The following is a 24,979-nucleotide window of genomic DNA, read 5'->3' on the forward strand; positions in this document are numbered from 1 at the left end:
ATTAAAATATAGATCTCTGATACTACATACATATGAGTTTAACGAATTCAGATATATCTACATTTTGATTAGATTGATTAATTTGAATAATGAAAAAAAAGGCCTCATAAGTAAAGCATGCAGCTGTGAATACAATTCTTGGTTGTAAAATGAAACTGAAATTATTACAGAGACACTGTGGCTAATATCTTATTAATAAATGTATATTTTGTATATCTAAGTAATTCAATTTCATGCCCTAAAAATTTCTGAAATTGAAATATAAAAAGAAGCGGCAAAAAATCAAAGATGTGAATCAAAGTCATGTAAGTTAAAGAAAATCGTCGAAAGTATTGCAATCAACGAACAAGGACAAAAACACAAAACACTGTGGTGAACTTAAGTGTTTCCGATGGAATTTAGTATTTCCTGCTCTACTCTTTAGATTGAGGTCAAGGAACTCTATGTGAAAGTGCTCAAGGCATCTTTTCAATAATACTATGGAATGGCGTCAAAGTTAAACACACGAAAAAATAATATATCTACGAATGGTTATTTGCTTACCAAAAACAATATTATAACCATTAGTTTGGGTAAAGCATAAAATTTCAATACCACTATTAACAAAATGTTTGGCAGGAATTACAAAACACATTTGACAATACAAAAGACCATATATCACTCTCACCAACTGTCCCTTTATTTCATCTATACTTGTACATGTTATGTAACCAATTTTCATCGAGTTATATGATAGATGAATGCAAATATCGTATTAAAAATACACACTTAATAATATCAACTGCATTGCTCAGTATAACCAACGCAAAGAGGTTACGTATTGTGAATGTTTTGACCCATCTGTCCGACAGTTCTTCAGTCCTGTTCTTGTCACCAGAACTCCATAGAAAATCATGTAATCAACTCTGTAGATAAAAAGGGCATATGTAGATGCGCTTTTCGCAAGGAACTTATGATCTAATAATTGTCTAGCTGTTTTGCTCAATTTAACTTACAAATTTTGCCAAATTATTCTACTTCAACATTTTGTCAAAGCAACTCCCCTGAAACCACACATCATAAAATCATGAAACTTTGTAAATAATAAGGATATAATAATAATGTTATTATAGGCAACAGTAAATGTGTAAGTCGACAGGTAAATGTGATTTTTTTCTACGAGTTTTGCACCCCTTCTTCAACTTACAATTCAGGCCGAAATAGATTACTACAACAGTTTGTTATCGCAACAACTCGGAAAGTGCACTACATAATTTCTAGAAATTTTGTAAGTAGCTGTAGATGATAATGAAATAAGACCCTGATGTGCAAATCGACTGAAATTGTGATTAATATGTTTCTCTACGAACTATATGCATGTCCCTTTGAACTTGTAATTCTCATCAAATAAACTATTGCAACATGCGTAACTCCTTCGTAACCAAACAATTGAATCCTTGAAAAATTGAAGTTAATTGGGAAATAAAATGTACCAGTAGACAGTATGTCAAGAAGAAAATTTTATTAGTTGATCTTTTTAGAAGGTACGAATATTTGAACCTTTGAATCTGGTGAAATTTTGTGTGTTTAGTGACAATATGGACCTTCATAAAACATTGAGCAAGAAATTATTTTTGTTAATATGATAACACATTTTGATATTTCTGAGTCAACAATAGATCACCGATTGATATATTGTTAAGAACTCAAACAAGAGGCTCATTTTCTTTTATGTATTTATCATGTATGTTAAAAAAAATTAAATTATTATCTATTGTGTATGATATTTAGTGTACGTGATTACAACATTATAAATAGTTATACAATTTACCTCATTTTCAGAAATACTAACGTAAAACCTAAATTAAGTATGTAACCTATTTTTCGAGGCACGTCTGTACGTAGTCGTACGTAAACGGTAAACCAGAAAAAGGAATTGTGGAAATTTATTTTATTTAGTCCAAGCGTTCTTGTGTTCCATAAATTACGTACAGTTTTAAAAATACTACACAAATACATGCAAAGTCACTCCCGTCACATACCTTGTTTAATGAATGAAACTAATATTTGTATGAGCCCTTTATATTAAAGTCCAAAAGGTCATCGATAATAAGTCCAGTGAGAATTTATTTGAAAAGGCTATTATTTGCATAGAATGTTAAATGTCTAATTACAAAATGATTACATGATAAGTTAATCTATATAAACGAGGAATGATAATTTAATATGTTACACGAATTCGTACATTATTTATTCTCCCCGTCTAACTTCTTGGAGGAGATGGAAACCGTTGTAAATCGTAATACCTGCAATTGAGATAAGTCAGTGTATTCTTTTTTTTTTTAACCTGTAAATTAGCCCTGTACTTTAATCAAACTAGGGAACATTATTATACAAATTTTTAATAATTAAGTTAATAACAAAATTCGACAATTTAGAAATTAAGCAATTGCATTTTAAATTTTGTTTCCTATAAAAATCCGTTACTTTAAGGTTGGTTTTGATATGATACAACTTTATCAAAAGGATGGTATCTATACTATCAAACGAGAAGACCTCCTTTTGTGTGTCGCTTCTCTTCCTTCCACAATAAATTAATCATCATGCATCTGTGTCCTATAGGTACCATGCATCGTCGCATTTTTCATCGATTCTATGATTATTCCGTATGAGTTATTTTGGGAGAAAAACGAAAAAAAGGAGTCCGGATATTGTTTCCGTCATTGAACAAAATTTTCAGTCGGATAGACTTCCGATTTGCGTTTTCTTGCTTTCTGTAGGGAAAACGGTACTATTTATTCTGCCATGGGCGACAGTACTAACAATTCCTAAGTTTACCACTTTTTATAATAAAAACCTGCATAAAACACTAATGTGTGGTGTTATTACTTTTTTATTCTATTCTAAAAGTTGAAGCCAAATAGTATCATGACCAATTTCCAACGGAGCTTGTTTATATTATCCATGCCCACCGTCATTTTACACCAAATTTATAAAATTGTGGAAGCCTTTTTGAATAATTCTCTAGAAAATATTTCAATAGGTTTTAAAATTTATTTTGTAAATATACACACTGGAGTTATTCATAGATAATCAAAATATATATATTTATATATATATTGTACCCTTACATCTAAACACAGCGCTCCTAATTTGACTTCATTCACCTGCCTTGGGTACACAAAAGGCCAACCTAATGCTAGGAAAATGTAATAGTACCGTTTTCCCTATACTGTGACATTTAGATATAAAGAATTCTTATGACACCATTAATGCAATACTGGGTTATTGTGAAAACCTTGGCTATAAGATATACTTGTATGTCCCCATTACTTAAAGGAACATGGATTATTTTATGTCCACACCCCTACATGCTGGTTTACCTTTTTCTCTACTTCTTTCATAAAGGCTTAATAAACAACCTGTATTCAATCATATCTTATCTTTTTAAAAAAAATTGATAAACAGTTCCATTTAAAACAGATAGAAATAACAGTTCCTTTCAATTTGTATTCATTTTATCAAAAATTTACAACATAAGTACAAATTCAAGATTTTTCATACTAATCTCCATTCCATGCTTTAGTATATGCCATATTGTGGTTCAAACTTTAAAGCTTGTTATAAAATCCATTATTTTGTCTTGAGATAATAAAAACAAAGATATTAGCTAGACACTTAAAACATTAAATATGCAAAATACTCAGCTGTAAAGTTGCCTTTGTTTCCTGTATTAATCTATGAAAAGGCAGAATTATGTCCCTTGGGAGTATTGATTTCCATCAAAAGTCCTTTCAAACAGAAGAAAATGAAAAATAATATATGCCTGATATAACAAAAGAAAGAAACTACAAAATGAAGCACTATTGATATATTTGCTGCACGAATTGCCAAGAAATTGAACAATAATTGCCCAGGAGAGCAGAAATTCTATCTAAAAGCTTCAAGTGGGCCTCTTTTTTTCTTAAATGGACAATTTCAACACTGAAAATGCTTCTGGTATGACCAAATTTTGCCTAACCCCATAAACAGTACAATCGTAACCAGACAATTTGCCATTTTAATAGATTATGTCTAGAGAAATACCCAAGTGATACACTTAGGGAATTATACAGCAAAAGAGGCAAATAATTTAGTTAAAAATATCTGTCACGACTAAAATTCTAGTGTTTTCAATTGGATTAATCATAGCGAAGGGGAAAACAACTACAAAAGAACTATAGTTACAGAGGCGGAACCAGGGGGTGGTCACCCGGTGCCGGTGACCACCCCGTGGATTTGCAAAAATGGTGCACCATGTACCAAAAAATGGTGCACCTTGAACATTTTGAAAAATAAATTCGTCGATCAAATCAATTTGTCTATCGTAATCACCAGTCATAAAGTTGTCATTACTTACCTTAAGGCTAAATACATGTACCTTGACAGGTATGTTTATACAATGAACATGTAATCAACAATCGATAATTATTTGGTCGATTTCTTTGATGTTAAGGTGTAAAAATGAAGAGACAGTCTCTCAATCTTAGATGTTTTTAGCAGGTAATTTATACTTTTTTTACATTACGTTTATCTAATTTTTTAAAGTTTGTATAATAACTTTTCTCGACCAATAATATTTTTTTACTGTGATGCCAAAATTCAAAAATAATTTTAAAGTTTTAAAGTCACATAAATATTCTATATTGAATGAATACCCCCGTTCCATCATCTGTTTGTCTAAAAGTTTCGTTCATTCCAATTTTTTAGTAACTTATACCCTCTTTCCTTCAGGAAACGCCACAAATCAGCCCCCTCCAAAGTACCAACGACTTATAATGGACCTAGCATTGATACGAATAAAAGTGATCAGATTAAAGAAACAACCCCCGACTTACATATAAGTACAAACGGCATTGGTTTTGTAAAACAATCAACACGTAAATTAACAAACGAAGAGAAAGGAGTAGGGGCATTAAGGCCTAGTTTTGGCCCAAGAAAATAAAATGTTTGATAACCATTTCAAATTGGCACATAATGTTTAGAAATGCATAGGGTCAAGAAATGTAAATGAAAAACATGAAGATTTTATCTGATGACGTCACAATTACGTCATGATATGTACTGTTTTCACAAAAACGATGAAAAATACAGAATTTATGCAGTTTTCTGTCTTTAATTCCGTTGTGGAAACATCCTGCGCACCCGAGAAACAACAAAATAATTTAACAGAAGCTTTATTATATCTATTGGCATAATCTCACCAAATATAAAGTTGTTTCTTGGGTGCGCACTTACTTTTTCCATCTGAAATATACTCAAAATTTGATGAAAAAACAAAGAAAATCACGAAATTTTACAAAATATGCAAATTAGGTCATGATTTGTTGCCATTAATTTGTAGGATCCTTTACTATAGATAATTTAGCTGATCTGTACCAATAGCATCTTTATGCAACATTCCAGCAGCACCTGCATACGGGGTATATATCTCCCAATTGATACGCTATTCCCGTGCCTGCATTTCCTATCATGATTTTCTTGATAGAGGGTTACTGCTCACAAGGAAGCTATTAAACCAAGAGTTCCAAATAGTGAAGTTGAAATCATCCCTTCGTAAATTTTACGGACGCCATCATGAGTTGGTTGACCGTTATGGAATAACCGTTTCACAAATGATATCGGATATGTTCTTTACGTCGTAACTACAATCCCCTTCCCTTTCATGACTGTGACCTACCGAATTAGACTATTTACCGGATTTGTAATCACATAAGCAACACGACAGGTGCCACATGTGGAGCAGGATCTGCTTACCCTTCCGGAGCACCTGAGATCACCCCTAGTTTTTGGTGGGGTTCGTGTTGTTTATTCTTTAGTTTTCTATGTTGTGTCATGTGTACTGTTGTTTTTCTGTTTGTCCTTTTTATTTTTAGCCATGGCATTGTCAGTTTGTTTTGGATTTATGAGTTTGACTGTCCCTTTGGTATCTTTCGTCCCTCTTTTATGCCTTATATATCATGTACTGTATTACGACGCTAGATTAAAATTGACGAGGAAAGGTAAAACCCGGCCACTGAAAGCTTCATTTTTAAGCAGCCCAAGTGGTCGTTTGGTCTAGCGCGCCTGATACAGTGCATGCGATTTGCTGTCATGATATCTCAGCAGCATGGGTTTGAATCCCGGCGAGGGAAGAACAAAACATTTGCGAAAGCAAATTTACAGATCTGACATTGTTGGGTTGATTTTTTAGACGAGTTATATATATATATGTTGTAGTTCGTTACGTTTATAAAGCCGGAAGGGTATTTTTTCCGGACATTCGTTGCGTGTTCAAATCAATACAGTTGAATGGCCAAAATTGAATCAAAGTTAAAAAGCTCTACAAACAGTTAACGGTATATTTTAAAGTACTGTACAGTGAAATCTATACTGAAGAATCTTGAATGTACTGTCTTATGAAATGAAACTTAACCGACGAGTTATGATATACAACACGTACACGTAAGATACTTTGTACAAATGATATGCTCTCGCTTTGATTCATTGAACGAAGTGCATGCAATAGATTTATTTGCTTGCAAATTTTTGTTACTGAGATATTTGCAGTTTTCTCCCACATGTTCGAGGAGTGTATTACTTTGTTTGCAATATATTCTTTGCATTGGAAAAGGGTATTTTTGCCAGATCAATTATTAACAATAAAGAGATTATATGCAAAAAGATAAAGTAAATTTAGATAAAATCATTTTGTTCAGGCTGCCAAAAAAATCTTCAATTTAACGTCTTTTTGTTTATTCATGCGTTTGTTTTGATTTTTTTGTAAGTCAGTTGTGTTATGTATCTATTTATATATATATTTACACAAGTTCGGCATTTGGATCCAAATAATTATTTCGGTAGCCAATTATTCCACACTAGAATATTGAATATTTGTCTTAATTATGACTTTTGATACCTTTCCTGGAATTCGCCAGTCATAACATTTTTCACAAAAAATCATCCTACAACAGTCTACATTCTCTTCGAATTGCTCACGATTTCAAGGGTGTGTTCTAGTATATTTTTTTAATGATGCAACTAGTTATTTACAAGGTTTAAACAGAAATAATGTTAATTTTTTTTAGTGGACGATTCAAAAGAAAATATATGTTGCCATTATTTCTGCCATGCACAATTTTTCATTTTTGTTATTATATGAATACAAAACAAGCAAAACATTATTATACAAGCTGTTGTTATATTTATAACTTGATAATAAATTCGCAATTTATATAAAATATGAAAATAAAGACGTAAATAACAAAAAAAAAAACATAAATTAAAGGAGAATGTGTCTATTGGACACAGATGACACCGTGTGTAAATATAAACCATCTTAATGTTAATGATATTTGTTCCTATATAATTTAATTTTGGATGTAACACGTCTTCTGATTGGCTGACGTTGTTTTTCTTATCAGCTCATAGTTATAATACTGTCATGTGACCGTGACGTCATCAACGTTTTTTCATGATTTACTCATGTTTAAAATTGAATTTAAAATTAAATTGTAAAAAAAGACTGTAATATCTTTTCTACCTGTTCGATATAATATTAAAAAAAATGTGGTGTACACTTTTAAATAACCCGCTACGCGGGTTCTTCAGTATGCACCACATTTTTGATATTATCACTTCATAAACAGAACAAATATTACAGTCGTTCTTTAAATGTTGTCATTAAAGATTGCAATGGGTTAGTGTGCTCCCATTGTTCAAATGTAACTGGGGTAATTAGATTACGGTGAAAGTGACGCAATCTAAATCGAAATTAATCTGTTTTGATGATAATGCATAAGTTTTATGACATTTGGTTCACGGCAAGTAAAGTTGCTAAAACGGCAAATTTTGAATTTATAAAGAGAGATAATCAAAGAAAAATCGGTGAAAATGACGCCACCAAAATCAAAAATTGATATGTGTTGGTGGAAATAAGCATTTTGAAAAACATTTGGTTGAGGCAAAACAAAAGAAAGGAGTAACTATAAAAAAGAAAATGTGGTATGATTGCCAATGACACAACTCTCCGCAAGAGACAAACATAACTCGAAAATTAACAATTATAGGTAAACGTACGACCTACAACAATGAGCAAAGCCCATACCGCGTAGTCACGGCAGCTATAAAAGGCCCCGAAATGACAATGTAAAACAATTCAATCGAGAAAACTAACGGCCTTATTTATGTAAAAAAAAAATGAACGAAAAAACCGATATGTAACACATTAACAAACGACAGCCACTGAATTACAGGCTCCTGACTTGAGACAGGCACATACATATATAATGTGGCGGGGTTAAACATGTTAGCGGGATCCCAACCCTCCCCCTAATCTGAGACAGTGGTATAACAGTACAATATATGAACAACTATAAAAATCAGTTGAAAACGGCTCAACTCATCAGATGGCCAAAAATACAAGTGGACATTACAGGTACTTGTACACCCTAACAACAAAAAGACACTAGAAACAGATCTTAGAGTACTCGCAGTTAACTTACAGCTAGTTAAAAGCCGCTAACAACTAATAATAAAATCATGCATCTAATACTGAAACCCATTTCAGGACGCTCGAACGGACAGCCCTTCATACGGACAAGGGTGGACGTTCATGGTTCTTTCACCTAGTAGCGGGTGGGGCATATTAATTGAAATGAGTGATCATTAAGGTTATTCTTCATTAAAAACACATTTCATTTCTGAAATAAAACTTTAAAAAAACATGGTTACAGTAAATATTTTATTAAATTCATACCCGAATTCGTCCATTATCAGAAATAACACATACAGACAAAACAAATTAAGAGTAAATTGTAGTAACTCGAGATCGGAGCTTCGACCCATTCTTACGTTAGCGTTAGGTTCTACGATATTGTCTATGGGGTCCTTTGCCTAATTTTATTTCGAGTTCCATTGACGGGGCAAGGAAAAGCAACGATATAGATCCGGCCACAACTGACCTTGTACAGAGCTGTACATCAATGAAACCAAAGATTTGATTTAATACTAGTAAGAGGAAATAATTTAGGTAACAGATAGTATAATGCGGGGTCTACATAATTTTAAATAAGTTTGACCATGCGACAAGTATCATTCTGAGTCAAAATATGGAAGAAGGAAATATGAGGTCACAAGGCAACCTTTAACAAAGAACAAAACAAACCCAGAACCATATAGGCAGCAAATGGTTTAATGTGAAATGATTCAAACAAGAAAACCAACGGCAATATAAATGTTAAAACAATAAACGAAAAACAAACATGACAGATAACAGGGAATTTTAACAACTATATTACAGGCTCGTGACTTTAGACAAGTATATAAAGGATACGGTGGGGTTAAACATGTTTCAGAATTCTCTGTCTTTGCACTTAGTAGATACAATCGTTTGACTGAGCATAAGTAGAATAAATCGCAAAAATAGTCAGTCGGATATTTGCTTCTTGATTTATCATATTGGAACGAAGAAAACAATACCTTCTATAAAAAAAAAGACACAAAGTATCGATCTGAGAGTACTCACAGTAAGTTAATGCTACTTTATAGCCAACTACAACTAATACATAAATCATGTTCTACATCACAACGGGTTTAGAGAAAGGACGTCTGAAACGGTTTCAGACGAGCATTACCTTGTTCACAAAACATATTTTCTTGTGAAATTTATAACTATTTGTCTGAGAAAAGTTTGCAGGTTAATTACAAATGCTGCAATAATATAGCTTTAGCAAATCATATCAATACATTTTACAGAAAAGGTGTTCAAAGTAAAAAAAGTACATATATCAATATACAATACAGCAAACTAGAAATATATTGATTACATCAATTCCAAATAACACAACCTTAAATTTTTTAACATACTAATCAAAATTTCAGTTATAATTATACAGTATCGCCGTGTTGAGCAGATCAATAACCAAATTCCCTTCTATCCAGTAAGTAAGTATCTATCTCCTGTTCTGTAATCTTAACTATGCTCTAGGATACACTTTGTTTCCTTTCTTCCTACCATCGACATACATCAAGTAGGAAAATGTTATCAGCAATATCTTTAAAAAATTAAGAGAAAATTTAACATGTTTTTTTCATAAATATTAATAATAATTGTGTATCACATTTCCAATTTCATTTAGTCAATGCGACAATTTTTAATACAAATAAAGGCAACAGTAGTACAGGTTTTCAAAAGTTATAACCGGGTTACAAACTAAAACAGGGGAAAATACATCAACTATAAAATGAAAACAAAGGAACAACAGGAACATGCGCAAGCACCTCGTACAAATGGATAACAATGGTCATAATCCTGACGACATGGTACAGGCATTTTCAAAATGGTGGATTTAAGCCTGGTTGTATAGCTAGCTAAACTTCTCACTTGTATGACAGTCGCATACAATTCCATTATACTGACAACGATGTGTGATCATAACAAACAGACATAACAGGTAAAATGTCCAACATAGGTGTACAGTGGTCAACATGGAGTTATAATCTTAATCACTGTAGGAACAGACAAATGTGAAGCTCAAAAAAGGCATATAGACAAGGCACATTAGCAAATATGAGAGACAAGAATACAAAAAATTCTACCATACAACAATAACACAATGACGGGTTGTATGAGTACATGGCCAAGTCATATGTTACAAAGAAGCATAAAAAGGCATACAGACAAAGCACATTAGCAAAAGCTAAGACAAGAACACACAATTGAATCATAGATCTAGAACAATAACACAATGACCGGATGTAGAAGTACCTTCACGCCTTCCAATGATTTTTTGTTTTATAAAAGGTACGAGACATTCTTTAAAATACCCAATGCTTCATCAACTCTCTACTTAGGCATTGGTGACGTTTTACAAAATCAGAGTTGGGGTTGGAAGATCTTGAATACCGAATCAGTTGGCAAATGCATATCCCATAAGCAGGTACAGTTGGTGTATTGATGCTTAAGTGGGGGTATTGATAATTTTAAAATTAAAATTGTCTCGTCTGTCATTATTTCTCAGAATAACAACGATTATCTGCCATTACGACAGCACAGGACATCACAGTGACGTATTTGAGTAACGTATATACAATCTTGAAATTTATACAAAGATATGGAAAGAGATTCATGCACAATTATATTCACTATCCTAGTCCAAATAATTATCATGATTATGACGTTCGTGAAAAGCTTTTTAAAAAGAATGTTGCGGTTTCAATCCTGGTTTCTATGATGAGTTTATTTCATACATATTTGGGCAATCACAATACTTAATCTATGGAGAATGAAAAATAACTCGACTATAATTACACATACGACATTAAGAATACGAATTATCAATAAAACAACTATTTATATTTATGACAACTGATGGCTTAGACGATTACTCAATAAAAGATCAAAATATCGTACAGATGGTAACTTAAAAAAAAATACTTGGGTCGATAATTACGGAGGATTCAGCAGGAAAGTGTGTTTTTCTATGTTGTGATGTTATACTATTGTCTCAGTAAAAGGGAGAAAGTTTGGTACCATTAAAACGTTTAATCCCGCTGCAAATGTTTGCACCTGTCCTAAGTCAGGAATCTGATGTACAGTAGTTATCTTTTGTTTGTGTAATTTATACATTTTTCTCGTTTCTAGTTTTTTTCTATAGATTAGACCGTTGATTTTCCAGTTTGAATGGTTATACACTTGTAATTTTGGGAGCCTTTATAGCTTGTTGTTCGGTGTGAGCCAAGGCTCCGTGTTGAAGGCCGTACCTTGACCTATAATTGTTTACTTTTATAAATTGTTATTTGGATGGAGAGTGTCTCATTGGCACTCATACCACTTCTTCTTATACCTATTTAATGTTTTCCATTATAACATTCAAAGAAGCGTATCAGTTATATTCCTGACTTTGATTGCCATACGTAAATAATGTCGACTTAAATCAATTTCGAAGTGCCGCACTTACGTTACAAACTTATTCCAACCTTGTCTGATATCTTTAGTTGCAAACATTCGATCGTTACTCAATGTATTTATTATACTTAAATATGGTTAAATACCTGGAAAACAAATGCTGCAGAATATGCGATTACTGCATACGTCGTGTTGCCCAATACCGCGCCCCATATTGTATCGTAACATCCCTGTAATAATCATAATGCTTATGTTTACAATTGCATACATATGTATATTTTCTTTCTACATTATGCTTTTCTTATAAATTACACATACATCAAATACAGCCACGGGACGTGACTGCTAGTATGTGAAATTAATCAATATGAAGCTACATCACACACAAAAATATAACCCTGCTCTTCCCCACTTTTCATCAGAAAAAAAAATGCTTGTTTTTAGCCTCGAAAGTCAATCTCAAATTATTATAATTACATTAGATGTATGTTTCATTATAATACGTTATTCTGATTGGCTAACTGCACATCACGTGTTATTCATTAAGCAAAAATTATTGCATTACTCATTAAACTTTTCATTCATGATAACACGAGGTCCCACAATAAAGTGCACAGTCAGGTGAATTAAATAAAAACATTATAAAATTCGTGTTTTCATGATCCTAGCTAACAAATGTCATACAAAAATTACTTCGGTCAACGCTTTTACACCCCAATGAAGTTACAAAAAGAAGCATTCAATTCTTAAATAAAGCCGATTGGGTTGCTTGCACGATAAAGATTAATTAATTTTGTACCTTCTATTATTCGCTTAAATATATTCCATTAAATGAACCTTATTGATTTTTCTGTAAGATTTCCTACTCACCCATTCTTCTCATAAATCGGATAAATGAAAACACCAACTAAATCTACAACGCCTTTGTGATATTGCTCATTTCAAGTCTTAACGAAGCACTGCATTAGAAATAAGTTTGTGCGTAAAATGGTTACTTTGAATGACCATACATAATGATAATGACAAAAAGCTTACAAATACGTTTGACTTTAAGATTACTTTCTTTACTGAAACGAGACTGATTTATTATCTTGTATTTATTTGTGATTGTTCAAAACTGTGTTTACCTCTTCATTTATGTCCAGGGTACCTGCACGCGCACAATTAGTATCTGAGTTTGCTGTACCCGATGGCGCTGTAACACAGCATATAATTGGGACAGTTACTGGAGTAAGTATACCTCCGGGCTGATTCCAAGCCTTTGTTTCAGCGTTGATGAAATCTTGATACCCATCTACGCCACAACACTTCATCTACAAATCCATCAAAATAAATATCCGTTTGTCCAATATTACAAGAAATATATTAACGAATAAATCAAATGCTGAGTACATATATTCTATATGTTAGATTGATAAATTAATGAAATCGAACTGTAAATCTAAGGTTATCCTAATTCGTAAGCACGAAGTTTTTTCAGTGTTGTTTTCATTTTTTTTACCCTTGATTTATCTTCTATTTTATGTTACTTAATCGTGACTTACCGAATTGAACGTATTATAGGGTTTGTACTAACATACGAAAACGACGGGTGCTACACACACGTAATACATACGTAACAAGCGCGTTGGAAAACGCTACAGATAAGTTTGGTAAACGTTTAAGGAACGTTGCATATCCCTCACAATCGTTCGACTTTTACTTGGACGTATGAGGGGCGTGTTTGTACCAGACGCCTAGCGTAGTTTCAGCGCTCCATGAACGTTTAAAACACACCCATGGCGTATCAAAAACGTGTTTTGACATTCAACGAAACTTGCTCTGGCATTTATATAGGCATACATGTCCGTAAATTTACAAGACGGTGTCTATCCAGGAGTAGTACTCCAAAATTACAAAATAAAATTAAAATTATATCAATCAATTGTTTAATCATCAATCATCTTCTCTTTCTAGTTTTCTAATACCGCGTCTTACATCATCGTAAAGCTCCGATGTACGCCGGCGTGGTACAAAATCATGTACGCCAGTAATTGTTGATGCATTTTACCTGTCAATCCTATCTGTGTTGTGTGTACAACGAGCTTTAAGCTTGTGTTGGGCGTACGAGAAGCGTAACTAAGCGTTTATCGGTCGTTCAAGTAACGTATGTTGGCGTATGCCTGGCGTTTGTTGTAGATTGAATGCTCGCTTCGAAGGAAAAATGTCTTTTTAACGTATCTGAGACGCGTCCCGGTCTAAGACTAAATTATCAATTAGTACACATCCAACTTCCAATGAATTTAGTGAAAAGACGTCATAAACAGTCAGAGAAAAACATGACCTTGTGCAATGCCAAGATATAGGTATCGACAGATTGTAGATCAATGACTGTGTATATTTATATAACAATAATATATAGTTTGCTTTTAATTTACTAATAACAAAATCAATATAAATACCAATAAAAACAGTATTCAATGATCTAACTACAGTAATCTTTTATAATAAGTTTATTTTTAAAAGTATTGTTAGTTTACCACGATCGTCTCCAAATTTCTGGACCGGGTAAAGAACATTTTCGTTAAAATGAGGAGGTGCTATCCCGTTTGAAACATTTTTTCAACAGGTACAACCAAACTTCAAAACGAAATATTTATATCTATGGAAGAATTTAGTAAAAGTTTTAAGTAATTTATAGTAACGAAATCCCTGACTGTATAATTTACCAGTAATACAGAGATAACGTTCGTTAAAATCAAAAACGTCACAACAGACATTGGTTTGGCGAACTAATTGTGAGATATAAACACTGTAAGATGGAGCCAAAGGATAATCACCATCCAAAATTTGTTTTCTTCTAAGAAATATACCTATTTGTGATGATAAGAAAGGTGATCAGCAACAATCAGATGTAAATGTAACTATACTTTTAATGTTTCGTTTTAGTATATAAAAATGTTTTTCTGTTACAAATCATGATGTATTGTTTTATGTGTACATGTTATGCTGCCCATCAAGGGCCCTTCATTGGAATAATAAATATTCTTATTCTATTTTTATTCTAGTATTCATTGACCAAATATGCCTCTTTATCTTGAAATGCATCAATGACCTCGCTGCCCATAATTGTTATACACATGTAGTTCAGTTGAATTTCTTTTCTTAAATTTATTCTGAAATCGTATTATGTAAAAAAGATGTGGTAAAACTATTATTGCCTATGAGACAACTGCCCACAAGAGACCAAAATGACACAGACATTAACAACTATAGGTCACCAACCTTCAACAATGAGCAGAGCCCATACCGCATAGTCAGCTATAAAAGACCCCAATAAGACCATGTAAAACAATCCAAACGAGAAGACTAACGGCCTTATTTATATAAAACTTGAACGAACAAGAATGTGTTCATAGTACACGGATGCCCCACTCGCACTATAATTTTCCATGTTCAGTGGACCGTGAAATTGGGGTCAAAACTAGAAAACTAGAAAATTAGAAAGATCATATCATAGGGAACATGTGTGCTAAGTTTCAAGTTGATGTGACTTCAACTTCATCAAAAACCACCTTGACCAAAAACTTTAACCTGAACGGACGAACGGACGCACGAACGGAGGCACAGACCAGAAAACATAATGCCCCTCTACTATCGTAGAAGGGGCATAAAAACAAATATGTAACACATAAACAAACGACAATCACTGAATTACTGGCTCCTGACTTGGGACAGGCACATACTTAAATAATGTGGCGGGGTTAAACATGTTAGTTCATTTATTTTTTATAAGGGCTAATGGTATTTTATTTGGACTATTTTTAAAACCTTTTTATTCCAGCGTCACTGACGAGTCTTCTGTACTTCATCCTGGTATATATTGGTGATGAGTTCATTTATATTTGTTGCTATACCTACATTAGTATACTTATAATATAGGAATATAGCAGTTACTGTGGCACGGTTTTATTTCATTGAGAGAAGAAAAAAATCTGAGGTAAATTCAAAACTGAAAGTCCCTAATCAAAAACATAAAGCTGAAGCACATCGAACGAATGGATAACAACTGTCATTTCCTGACTTGGTACATGCATTTTTTGTATGTACAAAAGGGTGGATTAAACCTGGTTTTAAAGCTAGCTAAACATTTTACTTGTATGACAGTTGCATCAAGTTCCATCATATTGACAACGATGTGTGATTAACACAAACAGACACAGTAGGTATAACTGTCACACATGGGGTAAAAATGCCACCATAGATATCGCATAACGGTCTATAAATGAAAAGGTCACAATTAGGAAGCTGAAATCATCTCTTTTGTCATAAAGTTTTGTTTTCAACCGACCGTCATGGTCAATTTCTAAATGTAAGTCCTAATCAAATGGCAAAATCAAAGATCAAACACATCAAAACAAATGGACAACAACCGTCATATTCCTGACTTGGCACAGACATTTTCCTATGTGGAAAATGGTGTATTAGACCTGGTTTTATAGCTAGCTTAACCTCTTGTATGACAGAAAATCGGTACAGAAAATAGTGTTGAATACATGATGTATTTACCTCTTTCATAACAAACATCCATCCAAGTGTAGTAGGGTCAGATTTTCCAATCCCGTTATAGTTTTCCAATGACTCGAGTAAAACCTTCTTGATGGAACCTTGGATCTGTAATTGAAATTGAAACATATTTTATAACAGTAAGATGCAAGTGATTATGAATTTCCGTTGTGTAAATATTTTCCATGGATATAAATTATGACCTAGAAAAAATGGAACTTTTAAACATATATAAATATTAAACATGTACATGAGTGCAAACTTTTATCATTTTTCACATAATGTCACCAGTATGAATTCCAGTTCCGGCAAATAAGAACCTGATTTTTATATTTTATCTTGATATACATTTAATGAATTTTATTCGAATTATTAGCAATAAAGGCTGAGAAGAGTTGCTGTTATCTACATCAATATAAAAAAGAAGATGTGGTATAGTTGCCAATGAGACAACTGTCCACAAGAGACCAAAATGACATAGACATTAACAACTATAGGTCACCGTACGACATTCAACAACAAGTCCATACCGCATAGTCAGCTATAAAAGACCCCGATAAGACAATGTTCATTAATTCAAACGAGAAAACTAAAGGCCTTATTTATATAAAAAAAAATGAACGAAAAACAAATATGTAACACATAAACAACGACAACCACTGAATTACAGGCTTCTGATCAAGTTTATTTTTACATTGTATGTAGATTCGACTTATTCAGTATCAATAAACATAAGCATAGTGCGACCTTTTGCAAGAGAATTTCTAACACAAAACATATGTAACTAATTAGCTAGATAATATACTGCATCACAAAAAAAAAAAAAACACAAAAAAAACGGAACAACCGGTGCCTTTAACTTGTTTGATAATATCATATTGCATATGTCTGTCCAAATCATGCGAAGTCAGAAAACTGTACATGTTCACATCTTGTGCTTGAAATATTATTTGTGCTTCTTTAAGGTGATTAAAAATAACTTTTGAGAAACAAATATGAAACACAGTTAAGGATGCATGGTTGTTTATTGGCGGTTAAATTTGTTTTTGGATTTTTAGATAATGTTGACATAAGCAGAAATATGTGTGTGCTTTTTGTGATGTCTCAAGAATATGAATATATTTAAATTTTACTCACCGTGCTTGGAGCAGCATATAACAAGATAACTACAAGAATTTCAGCCACTAGCAATACTGTTATTATCAGGGCGTACTGTTAAAAAACATTTAACGAATGACAACAACTAGCAAAAAAGCATTAACGCTGTTCCTTATTATTGTATATTAAAACGGCTCTGTGCATTTAGAACGAGTATGTACGTATACTCTCGGAATTAAATTATAATCCCCTTTTTCCCATATGTTTTCTTTTAAAGTATTTTACATAATATGTATAAAATGTAGTTGCTACAAACAAGTCAGCATACTGTTTAATTTATTGCATTGTTTCGTCTATATCCTGCGGCTATATCCTGACGAACCTGGTTCCATTGTACTAAACTCTTGAGTGGTTTAAATTTAAAAGGGAACCAATAAAGACACATAATTCCATTTGTTGATTAAAAAGAACTTACAGTCCCGAATAGAAGACTATCGACAATTTTATATTTGACATGGTTTGCACAAAAAAATTAGCCATTTTTTAAATGGCCACAATTTTCGTTTTGTTTGCTCAACTATTTAAAGAAAACTGCATACATTTGTGATAAAATAAGAATAAAGTGTACAAGGTCTTTATTTTAAATATCTATTTTCGTATTCAACATGTTCATTAACAAATTAAAGTTATCTTTCTGTATTGCTAAAAACAAATACAAAAAGTAACAAAACGGAAACTAAAGAGTCATACATTCCCAAAAATGGATGTGTATTTGAGTGTGTTTTTGCACTCTCTTATGTGAAGGTATTCCGGTTCGAGATTTACAATAACCTGCGAACTCGAGAGTCAGAGAACGAATACTACTACATGTACAAAAGATGGGCGAAAGATACCAAAGGGATAGTTAACATCATAGATCGAAAATAAATTGACAACGCCGGCGCCATGGCTTAAAAGAAAAAGACAAACAGACAAATAATATTATTCCACTGCATGTAGATTTTGATAGCGAAATCAACATCTGATTACTATAAATTTATGGGAACACTTTGAAAAACGTATGAAGTTTGTTGTACTATTACTTTATACCCTCAAAGTCAATAAATACTATAATGAACAATAAAAGTATATTTTTTTTTATTTTCTCTAATTTTTTTGCAGTCATACATGTATTTGTCTTTGTTTTCGGATTTGTCGGAGTCATGAGGTCATTTTAAATCTATGTTTTAATAAAATGAGATACTATTATATCTATCTATGGTTGTTGTGGGTCATTCTTGTCATTCATATTGATTGTAGCTGATTGTGAAAAATAAAAGTTGTTTTATCGCATGGAAATAAACTCCCAACTATATTATTTTTGTATACCGACCAAATCTTCAACTTCAAAGTGGTAAATCTAACTAACTTACGATTTACGTTTTAAATTCATTTTTATATTAAATGATCTAGTGCATATACCTTTTGTACCGAACAAAAATGTTATAAAAAAGGAACATACTTTCTTCTTGTACTTCTGACAATGTACAATCTTGTGTGCAAATCTTCTTTAAAAACTGTTTATGAATGTACAAATGGATGTATATTTTGATGAACGTCAAGGAGACAGCAACCCATATCATTAAAATAAAAGACCCTCAACAAAAAGCATGTGTTATGAAAGATTCAGAGGTTAAAAGAAGTCACGTACTCATATAAATTGCAGTTGTAAATCTAATACTATTTATAAAAAAAAAGAAATAACTGAAATATCCGTATACATAATACTTACAACAAAAATTAATGTCTTAAACTTGCAGCAGGCACCACAACAACCGAAAAATGACAGGATTAACAAACAGCAACCGAAAATAATAAGTCCCATCCCTATCCCACCCATAAACTCGGTAATAGAAAAATCGTTAATCCCGTCTGTTGACGAACCAGTTGCGGTAGCCATAGTTTCAAGACCATCTTTTATTTGATTTTCGATAGTCTTTATATATTCGATGTCGGATGCATAGAACGCAATTACACCTGCAGCTGTCATCAGTAAGCTGATCATCTGAAAATAAAATGACAACAATATTTTATCATTAAAGTTATTGCCTTTTTTTCTGTCATATAAAGTAACTGTCAATGAATGGTATAGAACTTTATTTGATCCCGCAGAAAGAAAAAAACATACGTGTGACAAGAGAAATACAATATCCACATACAAACAATGAATGGTAAGAGAGAAAAAAATGCATTAATATAGCCAATAGGCTATTTGCCAATTCCCGTAATTGACCCAGTAATTAGAGATCCCTGTTTTTGTTGTCTCCCTTTATGAGGGACATTAATTTTTATTTACAATGGAGAGCTAGCAGAAAGAGCAAACTTTACCTGTGCGTAATGTGAGTAATCTATAAGGTTTTCTAATCTTTTAATTACATTAATTTGTTATTTAGTTAAATACTTTTGACATAAGAAATTATTTTTCATGATAAATTAGTTAAAACGCCGATACATCACATTGAATTCATCATGCTTTGCCTTGGCGAAAGCCAATTTTGCCCGATATAGAACCAGTCTACGATTGACAAAGGGAAGTAATTTGTGTAAAAAGTGTGTAAAAACAGAATCAAATCTGTACATGTATATTCATACTGGTTTTGAAAATCAATAAAATGTATGGTTCTGATACACACATAGATAGATAACATATAGAATTAACTAGCACATTTTAAATTTTGTATAAAGTCTATTCTTTGATTTCAAGACATAAAAATTTAAAAACTTAAAGATAGAAAAAGAACCTAAATCATTTTTGATTGTTTTTATAGAGTTTTAGAGGGGCAAGGACTTTTTTCAGAATTTAAAAGGATGGGCAATAACTTTTTCAATGAAACAATATTAAGAATGCACCGGCCCATCCATCTGATAAATATTGAACGGTCCCTTATAGCCAATAGGCTATTTGCCAATTCCCGTAATTGACCCAGTAATTAGAGATCCCTGTTTTTGTTGTCTCCCTTTATGAGGGACATTAATTTTTATTTACAATGGAGAGCTAGCAGAAAGAGCAAACTTTACCTGTGCGTAATGTGAGTAATCTATAAGGTTTTCTAATCTTTTAATTACATTAATTTGTTGTTTAGTTAAATACTTTTGACATAAGAAATTATTTTTCATGATAAATTAGTTAAAACGCCGATACATCACATTGAATTCATCATGCTTTGCCTTGGCGAAAGCCAATTTTGCCCGATATAGAACCAGTCTACGATTGACAAAGGGAAGTAATTTGTGTAAAAAGTGTGTAAAAACAGAATCAAATCGGTAATTGGCAAATGGACTATTCACATATCGTTATGAGTTAACCAATAAACATTGATAAATCTTTTAATGCTTTTACATAACATAGCGTCTGTAAAAACCTTTAGAATGAAATTCAAAACAGTGTAGCTGTGGCCATTGATTGACACATTAAAATCATCCATTGACTGGGACAATTTACGTGAACGTTTGTGTGTAACGACCACTCTACGATAGACATTTAAACTGTGGGGTCACCAAAGGTTTCTTAACGCCTTTAATTATAAAATAATTCGAAAAATTAATCAGGAATAACCTTTGTGTTTTGATTTATATAATTGATATAAATCAAGATATCGTGTTATTTCTGATTAATTTTTTTTCGAATTACTTGATTTAGGTGTTGAGAACCTTTGGTGACCCCATAGTTTAAGTGTCTTTAAAAAGTACATAGTAAGCATTGGTCGTTACATACAAACGTTCACCTAAATTGTCCCAGTCAATGGATGATTTTAATGTGTCAATCAATGGCCACAGCTACACTATTTTAAATTTCATTCTATTTTGGCATTGCATTAGGTTTTTTTTCTCTGACTGTTAATGACGTTTTTATTAAAAATCTATTGGATGTTGAATGAACACCGAACTATATTCCTGTCTTAGTATATGCTTTTTTATTGGTTGTTATTGGCTATGCAGTAGCTGTCAGTAACTGTGTGTATTCTCAGATCTGTACTTTTTTTTGTCTTTTTTTGTTGTTGTAAGGAATGTATAAATATCCTGCCAAGTCTGGGTTTTTGTTATATGCCTTTTTGCCTTTCACGATCTGATGAGTTGAGGACTTTTCGACTGATTTTTTTAGTTTGTTCTTATGTTGTGCTTTTACACTTCTCTCCCCGGTAAAAAGGGGGTGAGGCGTGCTAATAAACATGTTTAACCCGTCACATTCTTCTCCCCAAGTCAAGTTAAAAGGTGTGATGATGTTTTTGGTTTTCTCTTACAGTACATCGTATAAAATAAATTATTATTTAACTTCCATTACGTACAAAAGCCTTCAAAAATATTCAAAACGTCTTAACAGTTTACAGTATTTTGGCATCATACATTAGTTTTTCAATATAATCATACATGAAAGCTATATTAATCTTCAGATATTTCATTCCGGCCAGAATTTCGTCCCGAATAATTGCCTAATTTAGAATATTCTCCATATTCTCAGGAAGAATTTTATCAAACCAATATAAAGTTCTGACCCCTAACACCAGCCTCATTTACAAAAGATGTTGAAGGGTTGATAGCAAGTAGATCTATATAAAAAAAAAAAAAGGATTTTAGTCGTCGTAGTATATTTCCATAATTGCTCGTTAAAAAGAATCATAAAAAAATCTAAATTAAAACTGGAAATAGGGAAAAATGATTGTTTTGTCAATCATCCGTCGTTTTTCATCCGTCGTTTTTCATCCGTCGTAAACAATTTTTATTTTTATTTTTTATCCGATGCTAAAAATCCTATTCGAAACTAATTTGAAATATCACTTGATTTATCCTTAAGGTGTCTTAATTTAAGTTGAAAAAATTGTGTAAATGTTCATGAACATCATGTTTGCCATGGTAAAATAGAAAATTGCTGAAAATGATGTAAAAAAAATGTAGAAGAAATAGGACGAGGTGAATTTTCTATTTGTAACAAGCGTTATAAATGTTTCATGACTTTTTTTTGGTCTAAAATGACTTTTTTGACAATAAAGGCTATTCGCCAAATTTGATAAAAGATGGTATAAAAGAAAATAATTTGATTTCAGAAATTGTATGCAGTAAAAATCATCAGCAAGTGAAAATCTACAAAAATTCAAGTTTAGTAATTAAATCCAAGATACATTGCCCTCAAATCTCAAATGACAATGTTTTGATGAACTGACCAGATTTATATTTTATCTTGATAACCATGACAATTAAACAAAAATTCTGATAAAAAAAATCAATTTCAGAAAAATTCAAAATGCGCAAAATCATTTATCGAATGCTTATAGAATCGTCGTGCAAAATTGATCAAAATTGCATAGGTTGTTCTTGAAAAAAAAACCTCTATCATTCCAGTATTAAAAAAATATATATGATTCTGATAAACACAAATATTTGGTAATTTTTTTTTTAATTTGGATTATGCAATAAATCACTTATTTTTTCTTAAAATAGTAGACGTATAGAATCGGTCAAGTTCTTTGCCTAAATCAGCAAATTTCGAGGGATAGATTTCCAATTTGTGCGTAGGAATGTTTATTCTAGTAATTGTATGTATGCTAAATTATCAATATGGCTCATTTTGCCATATGAGCGATTCAGGCCTTTTGAATGTGCTTTTTATTACTTCTTTACGGTCATATCGATATCGGACAGCGTGCCAATAATAGTTTTATTGTTTACCTTCAGCTTTTTTCTGCAATGCAATTTCAAGTGCAATTTCACAAACAAAACAAAAAGGCAAAAAATCAACTTTCTTTTAATTGACCTTTATATAGATAAAAGTCAATGGTTTCAGAAAAGTTATCACTCAAAGAGATTGATATTCTACTTTTGACCAAATGTTGGGGACCCATTTGAAATTCCTTGTTCCCTTTTTAATATTCTATGGCATAATATGACAAGAAATCAAAGTTAATGAATATGCTGACTACATACAAATGCACATACATTATGATTAAGCAGCTAGCTTAATGTAGATGTGGGCATACATTTAAATCTATAGAGTTGCTTCAAATGGATAAGAAGATGTGGTATGAGTGCAAATGAGACAACTCTCCATCAAAGTTACAAATTGTAAAAGCTAATCATCACTGGTCATAGTACAGCCTTCAACACGGAAAATTTGCTTATACCAAACAGCAAGATATCAAGGGCACCAAACATGACTATAATTAACACAGGAAAACCACCGTCGGTCTTAAATACATGTATATTAAAAAAAAAGGCTGATTAGGAGCTGCAAGCTGTTAAATGTCGAAAAAGTTGGGAAATGTATTTCCCATATGCAGGTGAAGTTGATATCTTGCGTCTAAGGTGGGGGAAATTTATAATTTCAAAATTAAAATCGTCTCGTGTGTCATAGATTCTGGTATTGAGATGACTGTGTAAGTCAAACTCGAGATAAAAGTCTAAAAATGAGGCGGAGGAATCACACGTTGATTATTTCGTTTATACAATAGGTGCAGAAAGGGATAAATCGACGATGAATTAGAGAAAAATTTAACTCACCAAGAAAAAAATATTCAGCAACGTAACGAGACATCGTCCAAGACTGGTTATTATTCCCATTTTGATTATTTCAACTGAAAAATAATAAGATATCTTTTTAAAAGACATTCATCACGTAAATCCATAATAGTATCAGTTTTCGGCTTTAAAAGCTTCTTGTTTGTAGTTATAATTCAAGTTCTATAAAACGGATACATGTCTTTGAAATATGTTATATCGTGTTCATCAGTATTTCTACTACATGCTTGCCCTTCATGCGCATATTTTATCATTTCTACTTTTTCTTGGCGTTCACATTGACGTCTCAAGTTCTATTATGCTTTATTTTTTTAATTCACCGCTGGTTAGAAAGTCCTGCCATGTTTGTAAATATATCTTGTACACCAGTTCGTGACCAGTTCTATTACTTTTTAGTTTTTTTCTCTTTTCCTCCGAACCGTTGTTTTGTTGATCAATTTTAAAAAAGATGATTTTGTATCTTACATTTGATATTTCAAATAAACCATCAATTTATCACATAATTTTCGATTGTTTGTTCATTTACTGGAATACATTAAAATAAAAGGTGTTCATTTCTATTCTTAAAATCGACAAAACTTACCTCCTGACTTTATATCATGAACGAAGTTTTTCTAGTGACGTTAATATCAAAAATGTAACAATCTGCGCACATCAAAACAAAACCTTTGTCTTAACGCTTCATTAGATTTTTATTTTACATTATTGGCACATTATAATGAAATAATTTGATACATGGGGATGGCTATACAAGACGCCATTGTTTTAATTTAAATCAACATGAGTATGATATTCTTTATTTCCAAAATGTTCGATGCCTTTATGATATAATTGTTTAAAGAGCACGATTTCTTAAAGAATGACTTTGTATGGCTTCCTGGT

The 24,979-nt window shown here is 32.2% G+C and overlaps 1 protein-coding gene across 2 annotated transcripts; it reads right to left on the reverse strand.

Moving 5' to 3' along the window:
• Window positions 1-8,726: 8,726 nt before the first annotated feature.
• On the reverse strand, window positions 8,727-24,762 carry LOC139524569 (tetraspanin-9-like). Of its 2 annotated transcripts, none has more exons than XM_071319424.1 (8): window positions 24,681-24,762; window positions 24,080-24,153; window positions 19,320-19,592; window positions 17,588-17,662; window positions 16,454-16,558; window positions 13,033-13,218; window positions 12,052-12,135; window positions 8,727-10,052 (listed from the first exon to the last, which is right to left on the reverse strand). In XM_071319424.1, the coding sequence occupies exons 2-8, from the start codon at window positions 24,137-24,139 to the stop codon at window positions 9,975-9,977; spliced, it is 861 nt and encodes a 286-aa protein (XP_071175525.1). In that variant the 5' UTR covers window positions 24,140-24,153; window positions 24,681-24,762; the 3' UTR covers window positions 8,727-9,974. The 2 variants fall into 2 exon arrangements, with proteins under 2 accessions (XP_071175525.1, XP_071175526.1); XM_071319425.1 differs by lacking the exon at window positions 24,681-24,762 and adding an exon at window positions 24,563-24,583.
• Between the last annotated feature and the right edge of the window lie 217 nt (window positions 24,763-24,979).

The sequence above is a fragment of the Mytilus edulis genome, chromosome 5 (genome assembly GCF_963676685.1).
Source record: "Mytilus edulis chromosome 5, xbMytEdul2.2, whole genome shotgun sequence".
Classification (NCBI taxonomy): Eukaryota; Metazoa; Mollusca; class Bivalvia; order Mytilida; family Mytilidae; genus Mytilus; species Mytilus edulis.